The sequence below is a fragment of the Melanerpes formicivorus genome, unplaced genomic scaffold (genome assembly GCF_026170545.1).
Source record: "Melanerpes formicivorus ecotype bairdi unplaced genomic scaffold, bMelFor1.0.p_v2 SCAF_113, whole genome shotgun sequence".
Lineage (NCBI taxonomy): Eukaryota > Metazoa > Chordata > Aves > Piciformes > Picidae > Melanerpes > Melanerpes formicivorus.
The window spans coordinates 345739-368135 of NW_027142465.1; the positions used below are offsets into that span (position 1 = coordinate 345739).

The window sequence follows — 22397 nt, forward strand, 5'->3', positions numbered from 1 at the left end:
AACTCCTTCAGTCTGTGCTCACAGCAGAGCAGCTCCAGCCCTCTGCTCCTCCTCCTGGCCCTGCTCTGGACACCTTCCAGCACCTCCACATCCCTCTTGCCATAGGGGCTCCAGAACTGGAGGCAGGACTCCAGGTGGGGTCTCCCCAGAGCTGAGCAGAGGGGGAGAATCACCTCCCTTGCCCTGCTGGCCACACTTCTCCTGCTGCAGCCCAGGCTCTGCTTGGCTTTCTGGGCTGCAAGTGCACACTGAGAGCTCCTGCTGAGCTTCTCCTCCCCCAGCACCCCCAAGGCTCTCTCCTCAGGGCTGCTTTCCAGCCAGTCCCTGCCCAGCTTGCATTTGTGCCTGGGATTGCCTCCAGCCAGCTGCAGGACCCTGCCCTTGCTCTTGTTGCACCTCCTGAGGTTGGCTTGTGCCCACCTCTCCAGCCTGCCCAGCTCCCTCTGGATGGATCCCTTCCCTCCAGCTGTCTGCTGCCCCACACAGCTTGGTGTCATCAGCAACCCTGCTGAGGCTGCACTCAGTGCCACTGTCCATGGCACCCACAGAGATGTTGAACAAGCCTGGGCCCAGGGCTGATCCCTGAGGGACTCTGCTTGTCCCTGGCCTCCCCTGGGCCATGGAGCCATGGACAGCCACTCTTTGGGTGCGGCCATCAAGCCAGTTCTGTATCCATCCAGTGGTCACCCATCACACCCATGTGTCACCAGCCTGGAGCCCAGGCTGTGGTGGGGACAGTGCCAAAGGCTTTGCTCAGGCCCAGGTAAACCACATCAGCTGCTCACCCCTCAGCTGTTGATGTTGTCACCATTGTTGCCTTCAAGTCAGGGCAAGGAAGCAACTGCAGGGCTCCAGTTTCCAGGTGCAAAGCTACCTCACATCCCAACAGCTTCACCTTTGCCTTTTAAAGGGGCATGGCACAATCCATGCTGTGCCTTCAGCCACATTGAATTTTCCCACCTTCCTGAGACAGGGGCACAAAGCCCTGCCCCAGCTGGGGGGGCTGTCCCCCCTCCCCCCCCAGGGCCTCACCTTGATGTCAATCTCTGAGTACATCTTGCGCAGGTCGTGCATCACGCAGTCCAGGTACAGCTCCCCCGTCCCCAGGATCACGTGCTCCCCAGACTCCTCCACCTGACAGAGAGGAGAGGCTTCAGCTGCCAGCATCACTGCTCTCACACCTCCTTCCCCCCCTTCCAGGCTCCTCCATGGGCCTGAGGAAGCCCCAGCATTACAGAGAAGATTCCAAGCTCAGCCAGACCAACCTTCCACCCAGCACTGCAAGCTCACCCTGCTGCTTGCACACCCCCAGGCATGCTGACTCCAGCACTGCCCTGGGCAGCCTCTGCCAGTGCCTGAGATCCCTTCCAGGGCAGAAAGATTTCCTGAGCTCCAGCCTGAGCCTCCCCTGGGGCAGTCTGGAACCATTGCCTCTGCTCCTGGCCCTTGGCACCAAGGAGCAGAGGCTGTGCCCTGCTCACTGCAACCTCCCTGCAGGGAGCTGCAGAGAGCAAGGAGGTCTCCCTCAGCCTCCTCTGCTCCAGCCTGAACCCTGCCAGCTTCCTCCTCACAGCCCAGGGGCTCCAGGCCCTTCTCCAGCCTGGCTGCCCTGCTCTGGACAGGCTCCAGCCCTTCAGTGTCCTGCCTGGAGTGAAACCCAGAGCTGAGCACAGCACTGCAGCTGTGGCCTCCCCAGGGCTGAGCACAGGGGGATGGTCACCTCCTGGCCCTGCTGCCCACCCTGCTCTGACCCAAGCCAGGCTGCCCTTGGCCTTCTTGGCCCCCTGGGCACTGCTGGCTCCTGATCAGTGACTGCCAACCAGCACCCCCAGGGCCCTCTCAGAGTTGCAGCTTCCAGCACTAAGCCATGCTCAGAGCAGCCCCAGGAAAGCTTCCCCAGCCTCTTCCAGCAGGAAGTGCTGAGGTGCTCTGCAGAAAGCTGCTGCCCTGGGGGCTGAGGCTCTGCTGGATCTACAGTTTGCTACTTCCAAGTGATTCATGAGATCAGCTGCAAGAGCAAGGAAAGAGCCCAGGACAAACAACAGCCACAGTGAGCCAAAGGAGGGATTCTGCAGCTCAGTGGCCCCCAGGAGCAGGCAGGGGGGGAGCAGCAGTACCTTGGTGGTGAGGGAGGGGTAGCTCTTGTTGACCTTGCGGAGCCCATCCAGCATCTTGGGCAGCTCGGAGGGGTTCACTGGCTCCACAGCTATCTTGATGACAGAGGTGGTGTTGAACTTCAAAGGACGGAAGATCTGAGCCTGCAGGCAGGTAAGGACAAGGAGCTGACCCTCTGCCTGCTGAGGTGGCCACTGGAGGCACACACACAGCACCTGAAGCCCTTCTCTTCCCCTGGGTGCCTCCTGTGCCAGGGCTCCTCAGCAGCCAAGGTTTCATTAACCTCAGCCCTGGAGCTCTGGGGGTCACAGAAGAGAATCACACAACCACTTTGGTTGGAGGAGCCCTCCAGGATCATCCAGCCCAACCACTCTCTAACTCTGCCAAGGCTGGGCAAGACCTGTCACCCAACACCTCATGCCCACTAGACCATGGCACCAAGTATCACAGCATCACCAAGGTTGGAAGGGACCTCAAAGATCATTGAGTCCAACCTGGCACCACAGACCTCATGGCTAAACCATGGCTCCAAGTGCCACATCCAATCCCCTCTGGAACACCTCCAGGGATGGGGACTCCACCACCTCCCTGGGCAGCACATCCCAGTAGGCCAATCACTCTCTCTCTATGAAGAAGTTTCTCCTCACCTCCAGCCTAAACCTCCCCTGGCACAGCTTGAGACTGTGTCCTCTTGTTCTGCTGCTGCTTGCCTGGCAGAAGAGACCAACCCCCACCTGGCTCCAACCTCCCTGCAGGGAGTTGCAGAGAGCAAGAAGGTCTCCCCTGAGCCTCCTCTTCTGCAGGCTAAGCAACCCCAGCTCCCTCAGCCTCTCCTCCCAGGGCTGTGCTCCAGACCCCTCCCCAGCTTTCTTGCCCTTCTCTGGACACCTTCCAGCAGCTCAACCTCTTTCCTAACCTGAGGAGCCCAGAACTGGACACAGGACTCCAGGTGTTGCCTCAGCAGTGCTGAGCACAGGGCACAAGGACTTCCCTGCTCCTGCTGGCCACACTCTTCCTGCTGCAGGCCAGGATGCCCTTGGCCTTCTTGGCCCCCTGGACACACTGCAGGCTCCTGTTCAGCTGCTGTCCACCATTACCCCCAGGTCCCTCTCTGCCTGGCTGCTCTCAACCACTCTGCCCCCAGCCTGTAGCTCTGCCTGGGGTTGCTGTGGCCAAAGTGCAGCCCCTGGCACTTGGACTTGTTGAATGCCATCCTGTTGGCCTCTGCCCATCTGTCCAGCCTGGCAAGGTCCCTTTGCAGAGCCCTTCGGCCCTCTAACAGATCAACTCCTGCCCCCAGCTTGGTGTCATCTGCACATTTAATGCTGATGGACTCAATCCCCTCCTCCAAATCATCAATAAAGATATTGAGCAGGCTGGGGCCCAGCACTGCTCCCTGGGGCACACCACTGGTGCCTGGCTGCCAGCTGGCTGTGGCACCATTCACCACCACTCTCTGGGCTCAGCCTCCAGCCAGTTCCTAACCCAGCTCAGAGAGCTGCTGTCCCAGCCAGGGGCTGACAGCTTGGCCAGGAGTTTGCTGTGGGGGATGGTGGCAAAGGCCTTGCTGAGGTCCAGGCAGACCACATCCACAGCCTGCCCCACAGCCACCAGGCAGTCCCCTGGGCATGGAAGGAGATCAGGTTGGAGAGGCAGGATCTGCCCTTCCTAAATCCATGTTGGCTGGACCTGATCCCTTAGCCATCCCCTGCCCTTTTCTGGACCCACTCCAGCCCCTCAATGTCTTGGCTGTGTCCCATCACCCTGGCTCCCTGTAAGGCTGGCAGCAGCTCTGCAGTTACCTCCTCATTGCCCCGAGGCTCTGTGACCGTTGCAGTCTTCACTATGGGCTGGTCCACTCCTTCTATCAGCACCCAGTTGCCAGCAGGAACCCTGTTTACCTCGATGTGATACCTAAAGGGCAGGAGAACATCACTGCAGGGCTCCCTGCTGCCAGCCTCAAGCCCTTCCCCAGCAGCAGGGCCCCCAGGTACCTCCCCTCCCAGAGGAGCCCAGCGCCAGAGCTCTCCATACCTGGCAACCGAGATCCAGAGGCGGCCAACAGTGCAGATCTGGGAATCCTCCTCATCCTCCAGGGTGTAGTTTTCTCCCAGGACCTTCACAGGCTGCCCAGCATGGATGGTGCCACTGAGCACCCTGCCAAAGGCGTGGAACTGCACCCCATCATCCGTGCTGTACATCTTGGTGGTGTGGCACATCAGGGGCCCCTGCCCGAGAGAGCAAAGAGCCTTCAAAACAGGGGTGAGGAACAGCCACAGGGCTGCAGGCTCCTGGGTACAGAGGGCTGGGGTCAGAAACGCTTCTCCTGACCTGCCAGGTCTCATTCATACAGTCACAGAATGGCTCAGATTGGAAGGGACCTCAGAGATGATCCACTCCAACCTCCCCACCCTGGGCAGGGACACCAGCCCAGGTTGTCCAAGGCCTCATCCAGCCTGGCCTTAAACACCTCCAGGGAGGAGGCAGCCACAGCCTCCCTGGGCAGCCTGTGCCAGAGTCTCACCACCCTCACACTGAAGAACTTACTCCCTCAGCTGCAGTCTAACCCTGCTCTCCCTCAGCTTCAAACCATCCCCCCTTGCCCTGTCTCTAGACACCCTCAGGAAGTCCTTCTCTGCTCCCTCCCACTGGAAGCCTGACATGGAGAGCCCTGGAATGACTTTGGTAGAGTCTTCTGCAGCTCTCCTCCCTCCTCTTGGGGAGCAATAAAGAATGGCTGGGGCAAGGCCACGAGCCCAAATGCCATCTGCTGGCTTCCAAACCAGCTTAGAGCACCCCACAGCCTCCAGAGATCACAGCTCTCAGGCCCACAAGGTCACTCCACACCTGGTGGTCTGGTGACAGCCACCACTGCATGGTGTCACTCCTTCAGGTGAGAGATTCATTTCCTCTGCAGACCTTAGAGCAAAAGCCATGGGCAAGTCCCTCAGGAAGCTGCTGGCTGGCGTTGGTGGCTCCAGACAGCTCTGAATGACAGCTCAGGAGAAGCTGTTGGGAGGCTGGAGGGTTTGGAAGGCTTTGCTAGGGAAGGTGCTGACCAGCTAACGTGGGCTGAGTCTTATCTGCTCAGCTCAGCTTCCTCAGAGCTTGGAGAGGGAAAAAAAGATAGCAAACTTCAAGGAAAAGGGACAAAAACAGACAGCAAAAGGACACCAAAATCACCCTGCAGCTCCCACGTGCTCTGAAGTCCTGACCTAGTCCTGCTCTTCACTGTCAACCAAGCTCCTCTCTCAAGGGCTGCCCTGGCAGGCAGCTGAAGGTCCTCAGAGCGAAGAGATTTGTTTGGGTATCGGATGAGAGGTTTCAAAGTGCTGCAAGTCAAATGTGTGCAGCTGGCTGGCTGGGAGGCAGCTGCCCTGTCAAGGCTCTGGGAGGCAGCTGCCCTATCAAGGCTCTGCCAGGCTTCTGGAGGGGCAGAGCCCAGCAGCAGAGGTTGCTTACGTCAGGGTCGCACTCGCTCATGGCCTCCCCCAGGTCGGAGTCGACGCCGCCGGTGTAGGTGTGCTCGATCTTGGTCTTGGCCCCCACCTTTGGGGAGGGGATGTGCTGCACACACATGTCCACAAAGCCTGCAAAAGCAACACTTCATCACCACAGGAGCCAGCAGCACAGAGGAGAGAAACAGAATCACAGAATTGGTTTGCTTGGAGAAGACCTCTGAGACCACACAGTCCAACCAGCAGCCCAACCCCACCGTGGCCTCTAAACCACAGCCCCAGGGGCCATGGCCACAGGTTTCCTCAGCACCTCCAGGGATGAGGACTCCACCACCTCCCTGGGCAGCCTGTGCCAATCCCTGACCACTCTTGCAGTGAAGAAACTTTTCCCCATCTTCAACCTAACCCTCCCCTGGCACAATTTCAGGCCAGTTCTTCTCATTCTATCAGCTGAGCCTAGGGAGCAGAGCCCAACCCCCACCTGGCTCCAGCCTCCTCTCAGGGAGCTGCAGAGAGCAATGAGGCCTCCCCTCAGCCTCCTCTTCACACCCAGTTCCCTCAGCTGCTCCTCCCCAGCCCTGCTCTCTAGACCCTTCCCCAGCTCTGTTGCCCTTCTCTGGCCCTGCTCCAGCCTCTCAATGTCCTTCCTCCAGTGAGGAGTCACACCAGGATGCCAGCTGTGGCCTCCCCAGTGCCCAGCCCAGGGGCACAATCCCTGCCCTGCCCCTGCTGCCCACAGCATTGCTGCTCCAGCCCAGGCTGCTGGAGGCCCCTAAGAAACCCAAGGCAAAGTCCTGCTGGCTGCAGCTCAGCCACAGCCAGGGGCAAGATGTGAGCAGGGTCTCAAACCATCCCTGGGGCCAAAGGTTCAGCATTTAGTGTTTAGGCTGAGAAGGGAGGGGGGGAGGTGGACACAAGTGGCTGTAACAGCCCCCAGGTGGTGGTGTGGGGGCAGGGCAGTGAGGACACCCTGAGGGGAGGGCAAGGAGGACACCCTGAGGGGAGGGCAGGGAGGACACCCTGAGGGGAGGGCAAGGAGGACACCGTGAGGGGAGGGCAAGGAGGACACCCTGAGGGGAGGGCAGGGAGAACACCCTGAGGGGAGGGCAGGGAGAACACCCTGAGGGGAGGGCAGGGAGAACACCCTGAGGGGAGGGCAAGGAGGACACTCTGAGGGGAGGGCAAGGAGGACACCGTGAGGGGAGGGCAAGGAGGACACCCTGAGGGGAGGGCAAGGAGGACACCCTGAGGGGAGGGCAAGGAGGACACCCTGAGGGGAGGGCAAGGGGCAGGGACCTGTGAACTCCCCAAAGAACTTCTTGCAGACGAGGCGCAGCAGGGGCCGGATGTTCAGCTTCAGCTCCTCTTTGGTCAGGTGGATCCCAAGTTCATCCAGAGTCCTGGGCAGGGTGGTGTCCACATCCCCCACCACCTGCAAGACAACAAACACCACTCTCAGCTCTGCTGAGGGGGTCCAAGCCTGCACTCTCCAGTGCAGCTTCACAGAGCAGCCACCATCCTCAGGGCTCTTGACCTGCTGTGGTTTAGAGCTCCCAAAGGAACTGGCTGCTGGCTCCAGACATCCCTGGGCTGACACCAGAGAGCACCAGAAAGGGTGAAGGCAGTTAAGGAGTTGCTCACTATAGCTCTGCATCCCCAAACCCCATCCCTGAATCCCAGCATGGTGAGGTTGGAAGGGACCTCTGGACATCATCCAGCCCAAGCCCCCCTGCTCCAGCAGGGCACCCACAGCAGCTTGCCCAGGAGCACAATGCCCAGAGGGGGTTTGGAATCTCTCCAGAGAAGGATGCTCTGGGCAGCCTGCTCCAGGGCTCCAGCACCCTCAAAGTCCAAAGAAGTTCTTCCTCCTGGGTTCCAGTTTGTGCCCATTTCCCCTTGTGCTGTCCCTGGACACCACTGAGCAGCCTCAGTGGCCCCAGCCTCTTGCCCCCCAGCCTTTAGCCCTTCCTGGGTATCAATCAGCTCCCCTCTGGGGCTGCTCTTCTCCAGGCTCTCAGCCCTTCCTCCTCTCAGAGATGCTTCAGGCCCCTCAGCATCTTCAGAGCCTCCCCTGGACTCTCTCCAGCAGCTCCCTGTCTCTCTTGATCTGGGGAGCCCAGGCAGAGCAGAGGGGGAGGAGAACCTCCCTCAGCCACCAATCTGCTCTTCAGTCTGTGAAAATCCCACTAAAGAATGGGGCAGGGGAGTTCCACAGGCACCAGGCACACCACCCCACCTCCAGCTCTTGGCTGCTCCTCTCTGGAGCTGTGGGGAGGAGAATGAACTACCACAGACCTGAGCCAGGATCTTGTAGAGGGGCTCCAGGATGAACTCCACAAAGCTGCGCTGGGAGCTGCTGGTTGGAGCCTTCTTGGTGAACTTGCGCCTGTGGGGAGAGCAAAGCAGAGCCATGAGGAGCCTGCAGGCACTCCTGCAGACACCACCTCTGCTCTTCCCAGGTGCTCTTCTCCCCCTCAATCCTGCCAGGAAGCTGCCAGGAACACAGGAGTCAGGCTTACTCCAAAAGAAGGTCGGAGGAGCCTCTCTGCTCCCACTTACAGCATCTGAGAGGCCCACATGGGTTGACACCAAACACTCAACCCCTCCCACATCACAGGACACAGGCTCACAGGACAGCTCCAGGCCCTTCTCCAGCCTGGCTGCCCTGCTCTGGACAGGCTCCAGCCCCTCAGTGTCCTGCCTGGAGTGAAACCCAGAGCTGAGCACAGCACTCCAGCTGTAGCCTCCCCAGTGCTGAGCACAGGGGGATGGTCACCTCCTGGCCCTGCTGCTCCAACCTCCCTGCAGGGAGCTGGAGAGAGCAAGGAGGTCTCCCTCAGCCTCCTCTGCTCCACACTGAACACCCCCAGCTCCCTCAGCCCTCCTCTAGCCCAGGGGCTCCAGGCCCTTCTCCAGCCTGGCTGCCCTGCTCTGGACAGGCTCCAGCCCCTCAGTGTCCTGCCTGGAGTGAAACCCAGAGCTGAGCACAGCACTGCAGCTGTGGCCTCCCCAGGGCTGAGCACAGGGGGATGGTCACCTCCTGGCCCTGCTGCCCACCCTGCTCTGACCCAAGCCAGGCTGCCATTGGCCTTCTTGGCCACCTGGGCACTGCTGGCTCCTGGTCAGTGACTGCCCACCAGCACCCCTAGGGCCCTCTCAGAGTTGCAGCTTCCAGCACTAAGCCATGCTCAGAGCAGCCCCAGGAAAGCTTCCCCAGCCTCTTCCAGCAGGAAGTGCTGAGGTGCTCTGCAGAAAGCTGCTGCCCTGGGGGCTGAGGCTCTGCTGGAAGGGACCTTGAGTGGTCACCTAATCATCTGGTTTAGCAGGGAAAGGAGGGGGAAAGCCAGGCATAAATCCACAGCCATTGGAAGAGGCCTCTTACGTCTTGGGGTTGAAGTAGATGTCTCCCCAGAGCCGCTTCGCAAACTCCTGGTAATTGATGTCTCCTGAAGGCAAAAAGCAAAGGCCAAGTCTCTCAGCTGTCACTGCTTTACTCTCACCTTGCAGCTCTCTGGGCTTTGGCTTTGGAAACAACCCTGAGGATTCAATTTAGCAGGGCAGTGCTGGAGAGCGAACAAATGATTAAGCCCCGAGCCAGGGAGAGCAGGCAGAGAAGGGGCAGGAAACAGCCCACCGAGGCTGACCCCATAGCCTGGGGGCTCACAGACCCCTCAGAACACTTCACCTCTCAGCTACACGCAGGGTTAGAGCTGAGAAGAGCTGAGAAGAGCCTGGCTGGCCAGACACCATGCTGCAGGAACCCACTGGCATCTCTTTGTCCTCCAGACGCCGTGACCTGCTGCTGCGGTGCCAAGGTGCCAGGATGGGTGAGACCCCTCCTGCCCCACAGGCATCTTCTGCCTTGCTGTGCATCTCCAGGTCCTTTTGCCTGTTTCAGCTGGGGCACTAAGCACCCAAGTGCTGAGGGAGCAGAGAGGTGCTTGGCTGTCAGGGTGAATTCACACAGAGGACAGCAGCAGGGATCACTCACAGCAGTTTCCCAACAAGCTTTGGCTGTGGGCAGATGAGCAGGCAGCAGCAATTTCATGGTGGCTGCAGCTTTGACAGTTGAGCTCCCTGGAACTCAGGGTAGCTGCAGTGTGGTGGCTGCACATCAAATCCCTCGTGGCCACAACCAACTGTTTCCGCCTGGGAGCACTCACCCAGCTCACCCCTGCCCCACATCCCCCACCCCCTGCGCCTGCACCCTCACCAGGCCCCCAAGGAGGGGGCACCACCCCAGCAGGCACTGAGTTAAAGCTGCTACACCCACAGAGCCTCCACCACTTATGCCTCCAAAGTCCTGGGGACACATGAGAGTCCTGCCACATCAGTCCCTGACCTCTCCCACTTCACCCTCCCTCGGGCTAAGTTCTTCAGCAGAGCCAGGCCAGCTGCTCTGCACCATCCTTCCCCCCTGCCCATGGCTCCTGCAGCTCAACCCCAACTCCCCAGCGTCACACTTCAAAAGCCTGGGCTGTGCAGCTGGCTCAGGCCAGCAAAAAGCCCACTTCTACAAGTGGCACATGGCCTTGAGTGGCCACCTGGGGAGCAGAAAATTAAATCAAAGCCAGAAGAAGAGAGTTTCTTAAAAAAGAAGGAGGGCAAGAGTGCAAAACCTTGTGGGCCAAGCTTGTGCCTGGCTGCAGCTGAGTCTCAGACTCTGGAGACTCCTCTGAAGCCAGGCAGAACTTAACTGCTTTGGCTCCAAGCTGTGGTGATGAGGCAAAAAGCACAAAGCCTTCAGCTGCCATGGCTGGGCTTGGCTTTACTGCTTAGGAGGATGTATAAAATATTGGCTTCTGACTCCAGAAACATCCAGCAGGAGAAGCTCTCCAGCTGAAAGCAAGCTGGAAGTGGAAGCTTGCTTTTAAACCACCCAGGGCTCAGCCTTCCAGCACTTCTCCACTCCTAGACATGCCAGAGCCTCCTGAGTGCAGTGAAAAGTCCAAGCTGAATGGCTTGAAAAGCCTCAGCAGAAGAAGGTTAAGGAATGAGCTGCTGGAGTGCAGGAGGTGCCTGGCTAATCCTCACCATATGTGTCTGCATAAATCTTTGCAAAGGATCCCAGGGTGAAGCAGATGCTGTACTGCGAGCTGGAGAAGCACACATTGCCCAGGAGGGGAGACAGGATGAGGTTCTCATCGGTGGAATACATGCTGAGAGGAGACAGAGAAAACATCCCATCAGTGCTAGGAACCAGGGCAGACCCCAAAACCCACCTCCCACCCCAAAGAGCCAAGCAGGCAGAAGGACTCCACGGTGCCAAAGGAGCGCCTGGCAGCAGGCTGTGGCGTGAGCGCCGCCGGGGCGCCGGGCTCAGCGTCGTGGTGGCTCTCAGCTGCAAAGCAGGGCTGGGCAAAAGACACTTCAAGACCTAGAACTGGAGCAATTGTGGGGTTTGACAGGTGGAGTTTTCCTCACCCTAACAAAAAAAGGCAGCAAAATTGGTCAGCCAAGCAAGGGCTGTTTGGCTTGGAAGAGACCTTCAAGGTTACAGAGTCAGCGCTGCCAGGGCACCACCAAACCATGGCCCTCAGCACCACACAGCAGGGAACTGTTGGGGTTGGAAGGGACCTCAAGGATCAGCCAGTTCCAACACCTCTGCCATGGGCAGGGACACCTCACCCTAGAGCAGGTTGCTCACAGCCACATCCAACCTGGCCTTCAAACCCTCCACGGCTTTGAAACCCCTCCAGGGCTGGGGACTCCAGCAGTGCCCTGGGCAGCCTGGGTCAGGCCTTGACAACCCTCAAGGGAAAGAAACTGTTCCCAGTGTCCAACCTAAACCTCCCCTGGGGCAACTGGAGGCTGTTTGGGCTGGGATGGAGTTAATGTGCCAGGAATTGGCAGAGTACTGCGCTTTGGATTCAGGAGGAGAGCGATGCTGCTACCACCTCCTGTTTGCAGCTGGTGCTAAGCAGTGCTCCTAACAAGCCAAGGACCTTCCAGCTCCTCATACCCTGCCAGCAAGGAGGCTGGAGGGGCACAAGGAGCTGGAAAGAGACACAGCCAGGACAGCTGACCCTGAGTGGCCAAAGGGATATTCCAGACCAACAGAGTCACAGAAACTGGGGGGAAAGCTGGCCAGGAGCTGCTGCTTAGCACCTGGCTGGGCATTGTGTCCAGGCCTGGGCTCCCCAGTTCAACATGGACAGGGAAATGTTGGAGAGAGTCCAATGGAGGCTACAAGGATGCTGAAGGGACTGGAACATGTCTGATGGGGAAAGGCTGACAGCCCTGGGGCAGTTTAGCCTGGAGAAGAGAAGGCTGAGAGGGGATCTGATCAATGTGTATAAATATCTATCGAAGAGGCAGGTGTCAAGAAGGGGCCAGGCTCTTGTCAGTGGTGCCCAGAGACAGGACAAAGGGCAAGGGGCACAAACTGGAACCCAGGAAGTTCCACCTCAATATGAGGAAAAAATTCTTTGGTGTGAAGGTACTGGAGCCCTGGAGCATGCTGCCCAGAGAGGTTGTAGAGTCTCCTTCTCACCCAGGATGTGTTCCTGGCTGACCTGCCCTGGCTGACCCTGCTCTGGAAGGGAGGGTTGGACTGGATGATCTCTGGAGGTCCCTTCCAACCCCCACCCTGCTGTGATTCTCTGCTCAGTCAGCAGGCAGTATCATAGTAGTATCAGTTAGGGTTGGAAGGGACCACAAGGATCATCCAGTCCCAACCCCCCTGCCATGGGCAGGGACACCCCACACTAGATCAGCCTGGCCAGAGCCTCAGCCAGCCTGGCTGCAAACACCTCCAGGGCTGGGGCCTCAACCACCTCCCTGCACAACCCAGTCCAGGGCTTCACCACTCTCATGGGCAAGAACTTCCTCCTCCCCTCCAGCCTCAATCTCCCCACCTCCAGCTGCATTCCATTCCCCCTAGTCCTATCACTCCCTGAGAGCCTGAGCAGTCCCTCCCCAGCCTTCTTGGAGCCCCCTGCAGATCCTGGAAGGCCACAATGAGGTCACCTCAGAGCCTTCTCTTCTCCACACTCAACAGCCCCAACTCCTTCAGTCTGTCCTCACAGCAGAGCAGCTCCAGCCCTCTGCTCCTCCTCCTGGCCCTGCTCTGGACACCTTCCAGCACCTCCACATCCCTCTTGTCATAGGGGCTCCAGAGCTGGAGGCAGGACTCCAGGTGGGGTCTCCCCAGAGCTGAGCAGAGGGGGAGAATCACCTCCCTTGCCCTGCTGGCCACACTTCTCCTGCTGCAGCCCAGGCTCTGCTTGGCTTTCTGGGCTGCAAGTGCACACTGAGAGCTCCTGCTGAGCTTCTCCTCCCCCAGCACCCCCAAGGCTCTCTCCTCAGGGCTGCTTTCCAGCCAGTCCCTGCCCAGCCTGCATTTGTGCCTGGGATTGCCTCAACCAGGGGATGCAGGGGTGCCTGGGGTATCTGGGAGTGCAACTGAGGTGCAGGAGCAGACACAGGGTGCCTCCCTTCTCCTGTGTGTTCCATGCTGCTGCTCTGATCATTATCACCATTAGCTTTGTTTTCTTCCTTTCCTCTCCTATTCAACTGCCTTTAACTCAACCCAGGAGTTTCACTTCTTCTGCCCCAGTCCTGCTGTGGGGGTGCTGAGTGAGCAGCCATGTGGTGCTTAGCTGCCAGCTGGGGTGAAAGCAGAGCAATAAAGTAGGGATGGCTTTGAATCCAAACAGTTTTAATGAGCCCACAAGCAAGCTGGACAGGATGAATACCCTGCTTGATGCCAGGAGCACAGAGGCAAGGGGGAGAGCTTGTGTGCAAATCCACACTCATTTGCAGGGGAGATGCTGCTCTGAAATCACTGTATGCAGAGGCAGCCCCCAGAACTGATGCACTGCTCCTGTGAAAGCTGAAGATGGCTCTCCCTGCTCAGAGGAGATCTGTCCACAGCAGTATCAGTCTCTGCTTAGGGGTTGGGGCAGGGAGCTCCTATTGGTTTGATAACTCATTAGGAGCCTGAGACATCTCAGCCTGCAATTTGGGAGGCTGCCCAGAAGATTTCAGTGTATTTGAGACATCTGGAAGCCCAGAAGTTCCCTGCTCTGGTGACATGTCCACCAGCCCTGCCTTCTAACAGGAGATGAAAAGAGCTGAAGCACAAAACCTCTCAGGAAGAGCTGCTCTGCCAAACTCAGACTCATGGAAAGGTTTTGGTTGGAAGAGACCTTTCAGATCAAGTCCAACCAGCACTGCCAGGCCAGCACTAAACCCTTCTGCAGATCTCCATGGCTCTTAAATCCCCCCAGGGATGGGGACTCCACCACTGCCCTGGGCAGCCTGGCTCAGGCCTTGACAACCCTTTCAGGGCAGAAATTGTTCCTCATGGCCAACCTGAACCTCCCCTGGCACAACTCAGGGATGTTTCCTCTTGCCCTCTTGCTTGTTGCTTGGGAGAACAAAGCAACCAGTTCAGCACATTGGCTGAGAGGAATTTCCAATGGTTCCTCCCGTCTCAGGAAGAGAGACAGAGGTGAGAATCCAATGGAGAGCCAGAAGGGTGATGAAGGGACTCAAACACCTCTCTTATGAAGAAAGGCTGAGAGCCCTAGGGCTGTGAGGAGAAGTCTTGGAGAAGAGAAGGCTGAGAGGGGATCTGATCAATGTCCATAAATATCTGAGGGGTGGGGGTCAGGATGAAGGTGCCAGGCTCTTTGTGGTGGTGCCCAGTGCTAGGGCAAGGAATAACAGGCACCAGATGGAACCCAGGAGGACCCAGCTCAACATGAGGGGAAACTTCCTTGCTGTGAGAGTGATGGAACCCTGGAGGCAGGCTGCCCAGAGAGGTTTTAGAGCCTCCTTTTCTGGAGGATTTCAATCCCCACCTGGATGTGCTCCTGTGTGACCTGCCCTGGGTGATCCTGCTCTGGCAGGGGGCAGGACTGGATGATCTTTGGATCTTCCAGCCCCTCCATTCTGTGACTCTGTACTCAGCTGCTTACAGGACAGCTACCCAGAGCACAGTACCTGTGCCACAGGAGAGCAGATCTCCACCTGCTCAGATGAGCACCAGGATGCTGTTTGCTCTGGCTGTGTGTGGAGACTTCACAGTATCACAGTATCACTTAGGTTGGAAAGGACCTCGAGGATCATCGAGTCCAACCTTCCCTGTGCTGAAGACACAGGCAGGAAGCAGAGGAAAGCCAGGCACCAGCTGAAGGTCTGGTGGCTGCTGAGATGATGGCAACAGGAGGCTCTGACCTCAGCCAAGCCCTTTCCCACTGCTTTCAGTGCTTTGGGAGCAACTCCATGGCTCACTCTCCCTGGAAGGAGCCTTTCCTCACCTCATTCCTTCACAAACATTCCAGGAATCTGTGCTTTTCAACGATTCAGTCTCCTCAGCAGACAAAGAGAGAGAGGAGCAGCAGCAGTGGAGCAGGGCAGCAGGCAGCAGCCCCCTACCTGATCAGGCCGTTGACCTCGTCCACGATGTGCCGCAGTTTGTAGTAGGCGTCCGTGGGGGGCAGCTTGAGCTCCAGGATCAGCCTGTCGATCTTGTTGATGCACACAGTCACTGCCAGCCTCTCCTGCACTGCATGCTTGATCAGCCTCTCTGTGTTCAGCATCACCTGCAGGGACAGCAGCACAGCCCCCCCTAGCCGAAGCCCTTCACCAAGGGCGCGGGAGGCGGCGCGGGGAGCCTCAGGCGCGGGGCCGAGCCGGAGCGCAGCGGCCTGGCTGCTAACCCAGGCTGCAGATGACACCAAGCTGGGAGCAGGAGTTGATCTGTTAGAGGGCAGAAGGGCTCTGCAGAGGGACCTTGCCAGGCTGGACAGATGGGCAGAGGCCAACAGGATGGCATTCAACAAGTCCAAGTGCCAGGGGCTGCACTTTGGCCATGGCAACCCCAGGCAGAGCTACAGGCTGGGGTCAGAGTGGCTGAGAGCTGCCAAACAGAGAGGGACCTGGGGGTGCTGAGTGACAGCTGCCTGAACAGGAGCCAGCAGTGTGCCCAGGGGGCCAAGAAGGCCAAGGGCATCCTGGCCTGCAGCAGGAAGAGTGTGGCCAGCAGGAGCAGGGAAGTCCTTGTGCCCTGTGCTCAGCACTGCTGAGGCCACCCCTTGAGTCCTGTGTCCAGCTCTGGGCTCCTCAGGTTAGGAAAGAGGTTGAGCTGCTGAAAGGTGTCCAGAGAAGGGCAGGAAAGCTGGGGAGGGGTCTGGAGCACAGCCCTGGGAGGAGAGGCTGAGGGAGCTGGGGTTGCTTAGCCTGGAGAAGAGGAGGCTCAGGGGAGACCTTCTTGCTCTCTGCAACTCCCTGCAGGGAGGTTGGAGCCAGCTGGGGGTTGGGCTCTTCTGCCAGGCAAGCAGCAGCAGAACAAGAGGACACAGTCTCAAGCTGTGCCAGGGGAGGCTTAGGCTGGAGGTGAGGAGAAAGTTCTTCCCAGCAAGAGAGATTGGCCACTGGGATGTGCTGCCCAGGGAGGTGGTGGAGTCCCCATCCCTGGAGGTGTTCAAGAGGGGATTGGATGTGGCCCTTGGAGCCATGGTTTAGTCAGGAGGTCTGTGGGGACAGCTTGGACTTGATGAGCTTTGAGGTCTCTTCCAACCTTGGTGAGACTGTGAGACTGTAACCCAACCAAGTCCCAGAACACATCCAGGAGGGTTTGGATATCTCCAGAGAGGGAGACTCCACAACCCCCCTGGGCAGACTGCCACAGGGCTCCATCACCCCCACAGGGTAAAAAACCTTTCCCTCCTGTTCCCATGGCACTTCCTCTGCCTCAGCTTCCACCACTGCCCCTTGGGCTGGCATTGGGCATCCCCCAGCAGAGCCTCTGGGCATCACCCTGCACAGCTTTAGCAACAGCAATGAGCTCACCCTCAGGCTCCTTCTCTCCAGGATAAAGAGCCCCAGCCCAGCTCCCTCAGGCTCTCCTCCTAAGGAAGATGTTCCACTGCCTTCATCCTCTTTGTGGCTCTGGGCTGGACTCTCTCAAGCAGTTCCCTGAGGTCCTTCTTCAACTGAGGGGCCCAGAACCGGACACAATATTCCAGCTGCAGCCTCAGCAGGGCAGAGCAGAGCAGAGGGGGAGGAGAACCTCTCTGGCCTCCTAACCACAGCCCTTCTAATCCACCCCAGGATGGCATTGGCCTTCTTGGCCACCAGAGCACATTGCTGGCTCATGGTCAACCTCCCACCCACCAGGACCCCCAGGGCCTTTCCCCTTCACTGCACTCCAACAGCTCAGTCCCCAACCTATGCTGCTCCATGGGAGTCTCTATGGCAGGAGCTGGCACTCACCCCCATGGGGCTGGCCAGGGCAGGGGCTGGCACTCACCCCATGGGGCTGCCCAGGGCAGGAGCTGGCACTCACCCCATGGGGCTGCCCAGGGCAGGGGCTGGCACTCACCCCCATGGGGCTGGCCAGGGCAGGGGCTGCCCAGGGCAGGAGCTGGCACTCACCCCATGGGGCTGGCCAGGGCAGGAGCTGGCACTCACCCCCATGGGGCTGGCCAGGGCAGGGGCTGGCCAGGGCAGGAGCTGGCACTCACCCCCATGGGGCTGGCCAGGGCAGGGGCTGGCCAGGGCAGGAGCTGGCACTCACCCCCATGGGGCTGGCCAGGGCAGGGGCTGGCCAGGGCAGGGGCTGGCACTCACCCCCATGGGGCTGGCCAGGGCAGGGGCTGGCCAGGGCAGGGGCAGGAGATGGCACTCACCCCCATGGGGCTGGCCAGGGCAGGGGCAGGAGATGGCACTCACCCCCATGGGGCTGGCCAGGGCAGGGGCAGGAGATGGCATTCACCCCCATGGGGCTGCCCAGGGCAGGGGCAGGAGCTGGCACTCACCCCCATGGGGCTGGCCAGGGCAGGGGCTGGCACTCCCCGCATGGGGCTGGCCAGGGCAGGGGCTGCCCACGGCAGGGGCTGGCACTCACCCCCATGGGGCTGCCCAGGGCAGGAGCTGCCCAGGGCAGGAGCTGGCACTCACCCCCATGGGGCTGGCCAGGGCAGGGGCTGGCCAGGGCAGGAGCTGGCACTCACCCCCATGGGGCTGGCCAGGGCAGGGGCTGGCACTCACCCCCATGGGGCTGCCCAGGGCAGGGGCTGGCACTCACCCCCATGGGGCTGGCCAGGGCAGGGGCTGGCACTCACCCCCATGGGGCTGGCCAGGGCAGGGGCTGGCACTCCCCCCATGGGGCTGCCCAGGGCAGGGGCTGGCACTCACCCCCATGGGGCTGGCCAGGGCAGGGGCTGGCACTCCCCCCATGGGGCTGGCCAGGGCAGGGGCTGGCCAGGGCAGGGGCTGGCACTCCCCCCATGGGGCTGGCCAGGGCAGGAGCTGCCCAGGGCAGGGGCTGGCACTCCCCCCATGGGGCTGGCCAGGGCAGGGGCTGGCCAGGGCAGGGGCTGGCACTACCCCCCATGGGGCTGGCCAGGGCAGGGGCTGCCCAGGGCAGGGGCTGGCACTCACCCCCATGGGGCTGGCCAGGGCAGGGGCTGGCACTCCCCCCATGGGGCTGGCCAGGGCAGGGGCTGCCCAGGGCAGGAGCTGGCACTCCCCCCATGGGGCTGGCCAGGGCAGGGGCTGCCCAGGGCAGGGGCTGGCACTCCCCCCCATGGGGCTGCCCAGGGCAGGAGCTGCCCAGGGCAGGGGCTGGCACTCACCCCCTCAGCTGCATCGATGAAGAGCACCACGCCGTCGGAAATGCGCAGGCCCGCGGTCACCTCGTCAGAGAAATTGACGTGGCCTGCCCAGAGACAGAGAGGTGGTGAGAGGCTGAGCCAGGCACCAGCAGCAGAGGGGGGGACAAGCTGACCCTCTCTGCTCTGCAGCCTGCTCTGGCCATGGCCCCCAGCAAGGCAGAGCACAGCCAGCCTCCTGCTCAGCCGGGGCCCCAGGAGCAGCTGGCAGGGCTGGGGGCAAGGATTTGTTCCAGCTTGGCTGCTATTTTTTGGGCACAACAACAACAACTCATTTCACAGGCACTGCTCCTCACATTCCTTACTGTTTTTCTCACAGCTCAGTGCAAGCACTTGAGGAAAAGGGAGGAAGATGAATTCTCACCAAGAAACAACAGATGCTTCTCCCTCTCGTCTCCTCCTGTGCTCTAACCTCCCTCAGCTTGAGCTGTACCTCAGCAGATGCATCCCCAGGGCCTCTTCCCCAAAGTCTGCCTTTGCATCTTACCAGGAGAAAGTTCTTCCCAGAGAGAGTTGTTGGCCATGGGAATGTGCTGCCCAGGGAGGTGGTGGAGTGCCCATCCCTGGAGGGGTTCAAGAGGGGATTGGATGTGGCACTTGGAGCCATGGGTTAGCTGTCAGGAGGTGTTGGGTGACAGCTTGGACCCGCTGAGCTCTGAGCTCTTTCCCAACCTTCACAGAATCACAGAACCAACCAGGTTGGAAAAGACCTCAGAGATCATCAAGTCCAACCCCTCACCCAGCACCTCCTGACAGCTAAACCATGGCTCCAAGTGCCACATCCAAGCCTTTTTTGAACACCTTCAGGGATGGGGACTCCACCACCTCCCTGGGCAGCACATCCCAATGGGCAACAACTCTCTCTATGAAGAACTTTCTCCTCACCTCCAGCCTAAACCTCCCCTGGCACAGCTTGAGATTGTGTAAGGACAAGGAGCTGACCCTCTGCCTGCTGAGGTGGCCACTGGAGGCACACACACAGCACCTGAAGCCCTTCTCTTCCCCTGGGTGCCTCCTGTGCCAGGGCTCCTCAGCAGCCAAGGTTTCATTAACCTCAGCCCTGGAGCTCTGGGGGTCACAGAAGAGAATCACACAACCACTTTGGTTGGAGGAGCCCTCCAGGATCATCCAGCCCAACCACTCTCTAACTCTGCCAAGGCTGGGCAAGCCCTGTCACCCAACACCTCATGCCCACTAGACCATGGCACCAAGTATCACAGCATCACCAAGGTTGGAAGGGATCATTGAGTCCAACCTGGCACCACAGACCTCATGGCTAAACCATGGCACCAAGGGCCACATCCAATCCCCTCTTGAACACCTCCAGGGATGGGGACTCCACCACCTCCCTGGGCAGCACATCCCAGTGGCCAACAACTCTCTCAGTGAAGAACTTTCTCCTCACCTCCAGCCTAAACCTCCCCTGGCACAGCTTGAGACTGTGTCCTCTTGTTCTGCTGCTGCTTGCCTGGGAGAAGAGACCAACCCCCACCTGGCTACAACCTCCTTTCAGGTAGTTGCAGAAAGCAAGAAGGTCTCCCCTGAGCCTCCTCTTCTCCAGGCTAAGCAACCCCAGCTTCCTCAGCCTCTCCTCCCAGGGCTGTGCTCCAAACCCCTTCTGATGGCAAATCACCTCCTGGGCTGCACATTGTTGGCTCATGTCCAGTTTCTCCAACACCCTCAAGACCTTTTCTGCAGGGCTGCTCTCAATCTCATCACCCCTCCAGCTGTATTGCTATGGAGGAGTGCCCCACCCCAGGTACAGGATCTGGCAGTTGGTCTTGTTGAACCTCATGGGGTTCACTTGAGCCTATTTGAGGTCCCATCCCACCCCTCAGTCCCATCAGCTGCATCAGAACCTCTGGAAGGTGCAGTATCTTGCTAGCCTCGATGTTATTCTGGGTAATCTTTGCTTTCCCTTTGCAGGAGGTGGATTCCTTGGCCCCTCCTGAGGCTCTCCTTAATCCCAGATGTGGATGCAAATGTGGACACTGAGTGGCTCATCACTGAGCAGAAAAGGCAAAGCTGGCACATGCAGAAGCTGAAGCAGCTCTTGCACCTTAGAGGTGGAAGCACAAATTTGCAGTCACTGAGAAACATTCCAGTCCTCCAGAACTGAACCATCCTCCAGTTCTTCCCCCAGGAGGGTGGTGAGAGCCTGGCACAGGCTGCCCAGGGAGGTGGTGGCAGCCTCAGCCCTGGAGGTGTTTGCAGCCAGGCTGGAGGTGGCTGTGAGCAACCTGCTGTGGTGTGAGGTGTCCCTGTCCATGGCAGGGGGTTGGAACTGACTGAGCCTTGAGGTCTCTTCCAGCCCTGACAGCTCTGTGTCCTGGGCTGCAGCAAGAGAAGTGTGGCCAGCAGGGCCAGGGAGGGGATTCTGCCCCTCTGCTCCACTCTGCTGAGACCACAGCTGGAGCTCTGGGGCCAGCTCTGGAGCCTCTGTGCCAGGAAGGCTCTGGAGGGGCTGGAAGGTGTCCAGAGAAGGACCAGGAGGAGGAGCAGAGGGCTGGAGCTGCTCTGCTGTGAGCTCAGCCTGAGGGAGTTGGGGTTGTGCAGGCTGGAGAGGAGAAGGCTCCCAGGAGACCTCATTGTGGCCTTCCAGGATCTGCAGAGGGCTGCAAGAAAGCTGGGGAGGGACTTTTGAGGGTGTCAGGGAGGGATAGGACTGGGGGGAATGGAGCAGAACTAGAAGTGGGGAGATGGAGATTGGCTGTGAGGAAGAAGTTGTTCCCCAGGAGGGTGCTGAGAGCCTGGCACAGGCTGCCCAGGGAGGTGGTGGAAGCCTCCTGCCTGGAGGTGTTTGCAGCCAGGCTGGAGGTGGCTGTGAGCAACCTGCTGTGGTGTGAGGTGTCCCTGCTCATGGCAGGGGGGTTGGAACTGGCTGCTCCCCAAGGTCCCCTCCAACCCTGACAATTCTATGAACTCTCAGCCTGACCATCAGATTCCTCCTGCCTTACTTCTAGGGAATGAATAAGAACAGGAAATAGCAAATCAAATCTCTTCTCTGGAGCACTCAAAGAAGAAAATCTCTCCTTGGGAATGTTGTGCTTCTTTCAGCCTTTGATTAATTCTGAGGTCTTATTAGATGAGCTCCCTGCTGCAGCATCCAGTAGAAAGGGTGCTCCCTTGAAAAGCAAGATTCAATTGATTTAAACCTCCTTGATTCTATGGTTCTAGGAGCTGGCTGCCCCCCACTGGAGCTCATCAGGGGCTAGAGAGAGCTTGCTGAGAGCCTCACTGTGGGGCACCAGCACCTGAGAGCTGCACAGTCCCTGCTGTGCACAGCCAGAGCTGGACAGCCCAGCCCCACAGTGCTGCCCTGCACTGGAGTGGAACAGCTCCAGCCCCATCAGCCCTCCATGAAGCACAGCCCTGACAGCACCACAGCTGGAGGAGATTCCAGAGGAGTGAGCTCAGCTAAAGGCTCAGGACCAGCCTGGAATCACAGAACTGTTGACACTGGAAGAGACCTTTGACATCCTCAAGTCCAACTGCTCACCCAGAGCCCCACCACTGCAGAGCCACTGCCACTGCCCCCCAGCCCTCAGCACCACATCCAGGTGGCTTTTGAACACCTCTAGGGATGGAGACTCCACCACCTCCATGGGCAGCCTGGGAGAGTGCCTGGGAACCCTTGCAAGGGAGAAAATCTTTCCTCATCTCCAGCCTGAACCTCCCCTGGCACAACCTGAGCTTATTTCCTCTTGCCCTGCCACAATCCCCTTGATGCACTTTTGCCTCCAGAGTCACCTACAAAATCCCCAAGGAATGGGTTTCCCACTGGGAAAGGAAACTTCCCAGGGCTTCAGTGCCCCTAAATGCCACTGGCAGCTGAAGCAGGGAGGTTGCAGGGCACAGACTCTTCTCCTGCTTTCCTGAGAGCCCACCCCAGCCCCACAGGACAGCTCCCTGAAGGTCCTCATCTCACTGCTCTGCTCCTGTCCCCAGCACTATCCAGAGAGCCAAAGGTGTTTACTGATCAGACAAACCTCAGCTCACATGGCCAGGCCTCTGCCCCCTGCATCAAGCTGCTCACCACAGAACCATCTTGGTTGGAATCCTCCTGGCCAGCCATTCTCCAGGCCTGCCAAGGCTGGGGCTAAGCCATGGCCCTCAGCACCACAAACCTGCAGCTCTGAAACACCTCCAGGGGGGGGGATTGAACCACCCCCCTGGGGAGCCTGTTCCACTGCTGGAGAAC

The 22397-nt window shown here is 59.3% G+C and overlaps 1 protein-coding gene across 2 annotated transcripts in view; it reads right to left on the minus strand.

Annotated features, from left to right (window-relative positions):
- Window positions 1–22397, minus strand: part of EFTUD2 (elongation factor Tu GTP binding domain containing 2) — a 48187-nt gene that overhangs the window by 15333 nt on the left and 10457 nt on the right. For both annotated transcript variants that reach the window (XM_068167201.1, XM_068167202.1), the window contains exons 9-19: window positions 18161–18243; window positions 14958–15124; window positions 10608–10732; window positions 8956–9019; window positions 7869–7959; window positions 6870–7005; window positions 5578–5705; window positions 4150–4343; window positions 3918–4029; window positions 2118–2258; window positions 1033–1134 (exon numbers count right to left, since the gene is read on the minus strand). In XM_068167201.1, the coding sequence (XP_068023302.1) occupies window positions 1033–1134; window positions 2118–2258; window positions 3918–4029; window positions 4150–4343; window positions 5578–5705; window positions 6870–7005; window positions 7869–7959; window positions 8956–9019; window positions 10608–10732; window positions 14958–15124; window positions 18161–18243 (1343 nt within the window). The remainder of the gene's footprint in view (window positions 1–1032; window positions 1135–2117; window positions 2259–3917; window positions 4030–4149; window positions 4344–5577; window positions 5706–6869; window positions 7006–7868; window positions 7960–8955; window positions 9020–10607; window positions 10733–14957; window positions 15125–18160; window positions 18244–22397) is intronic.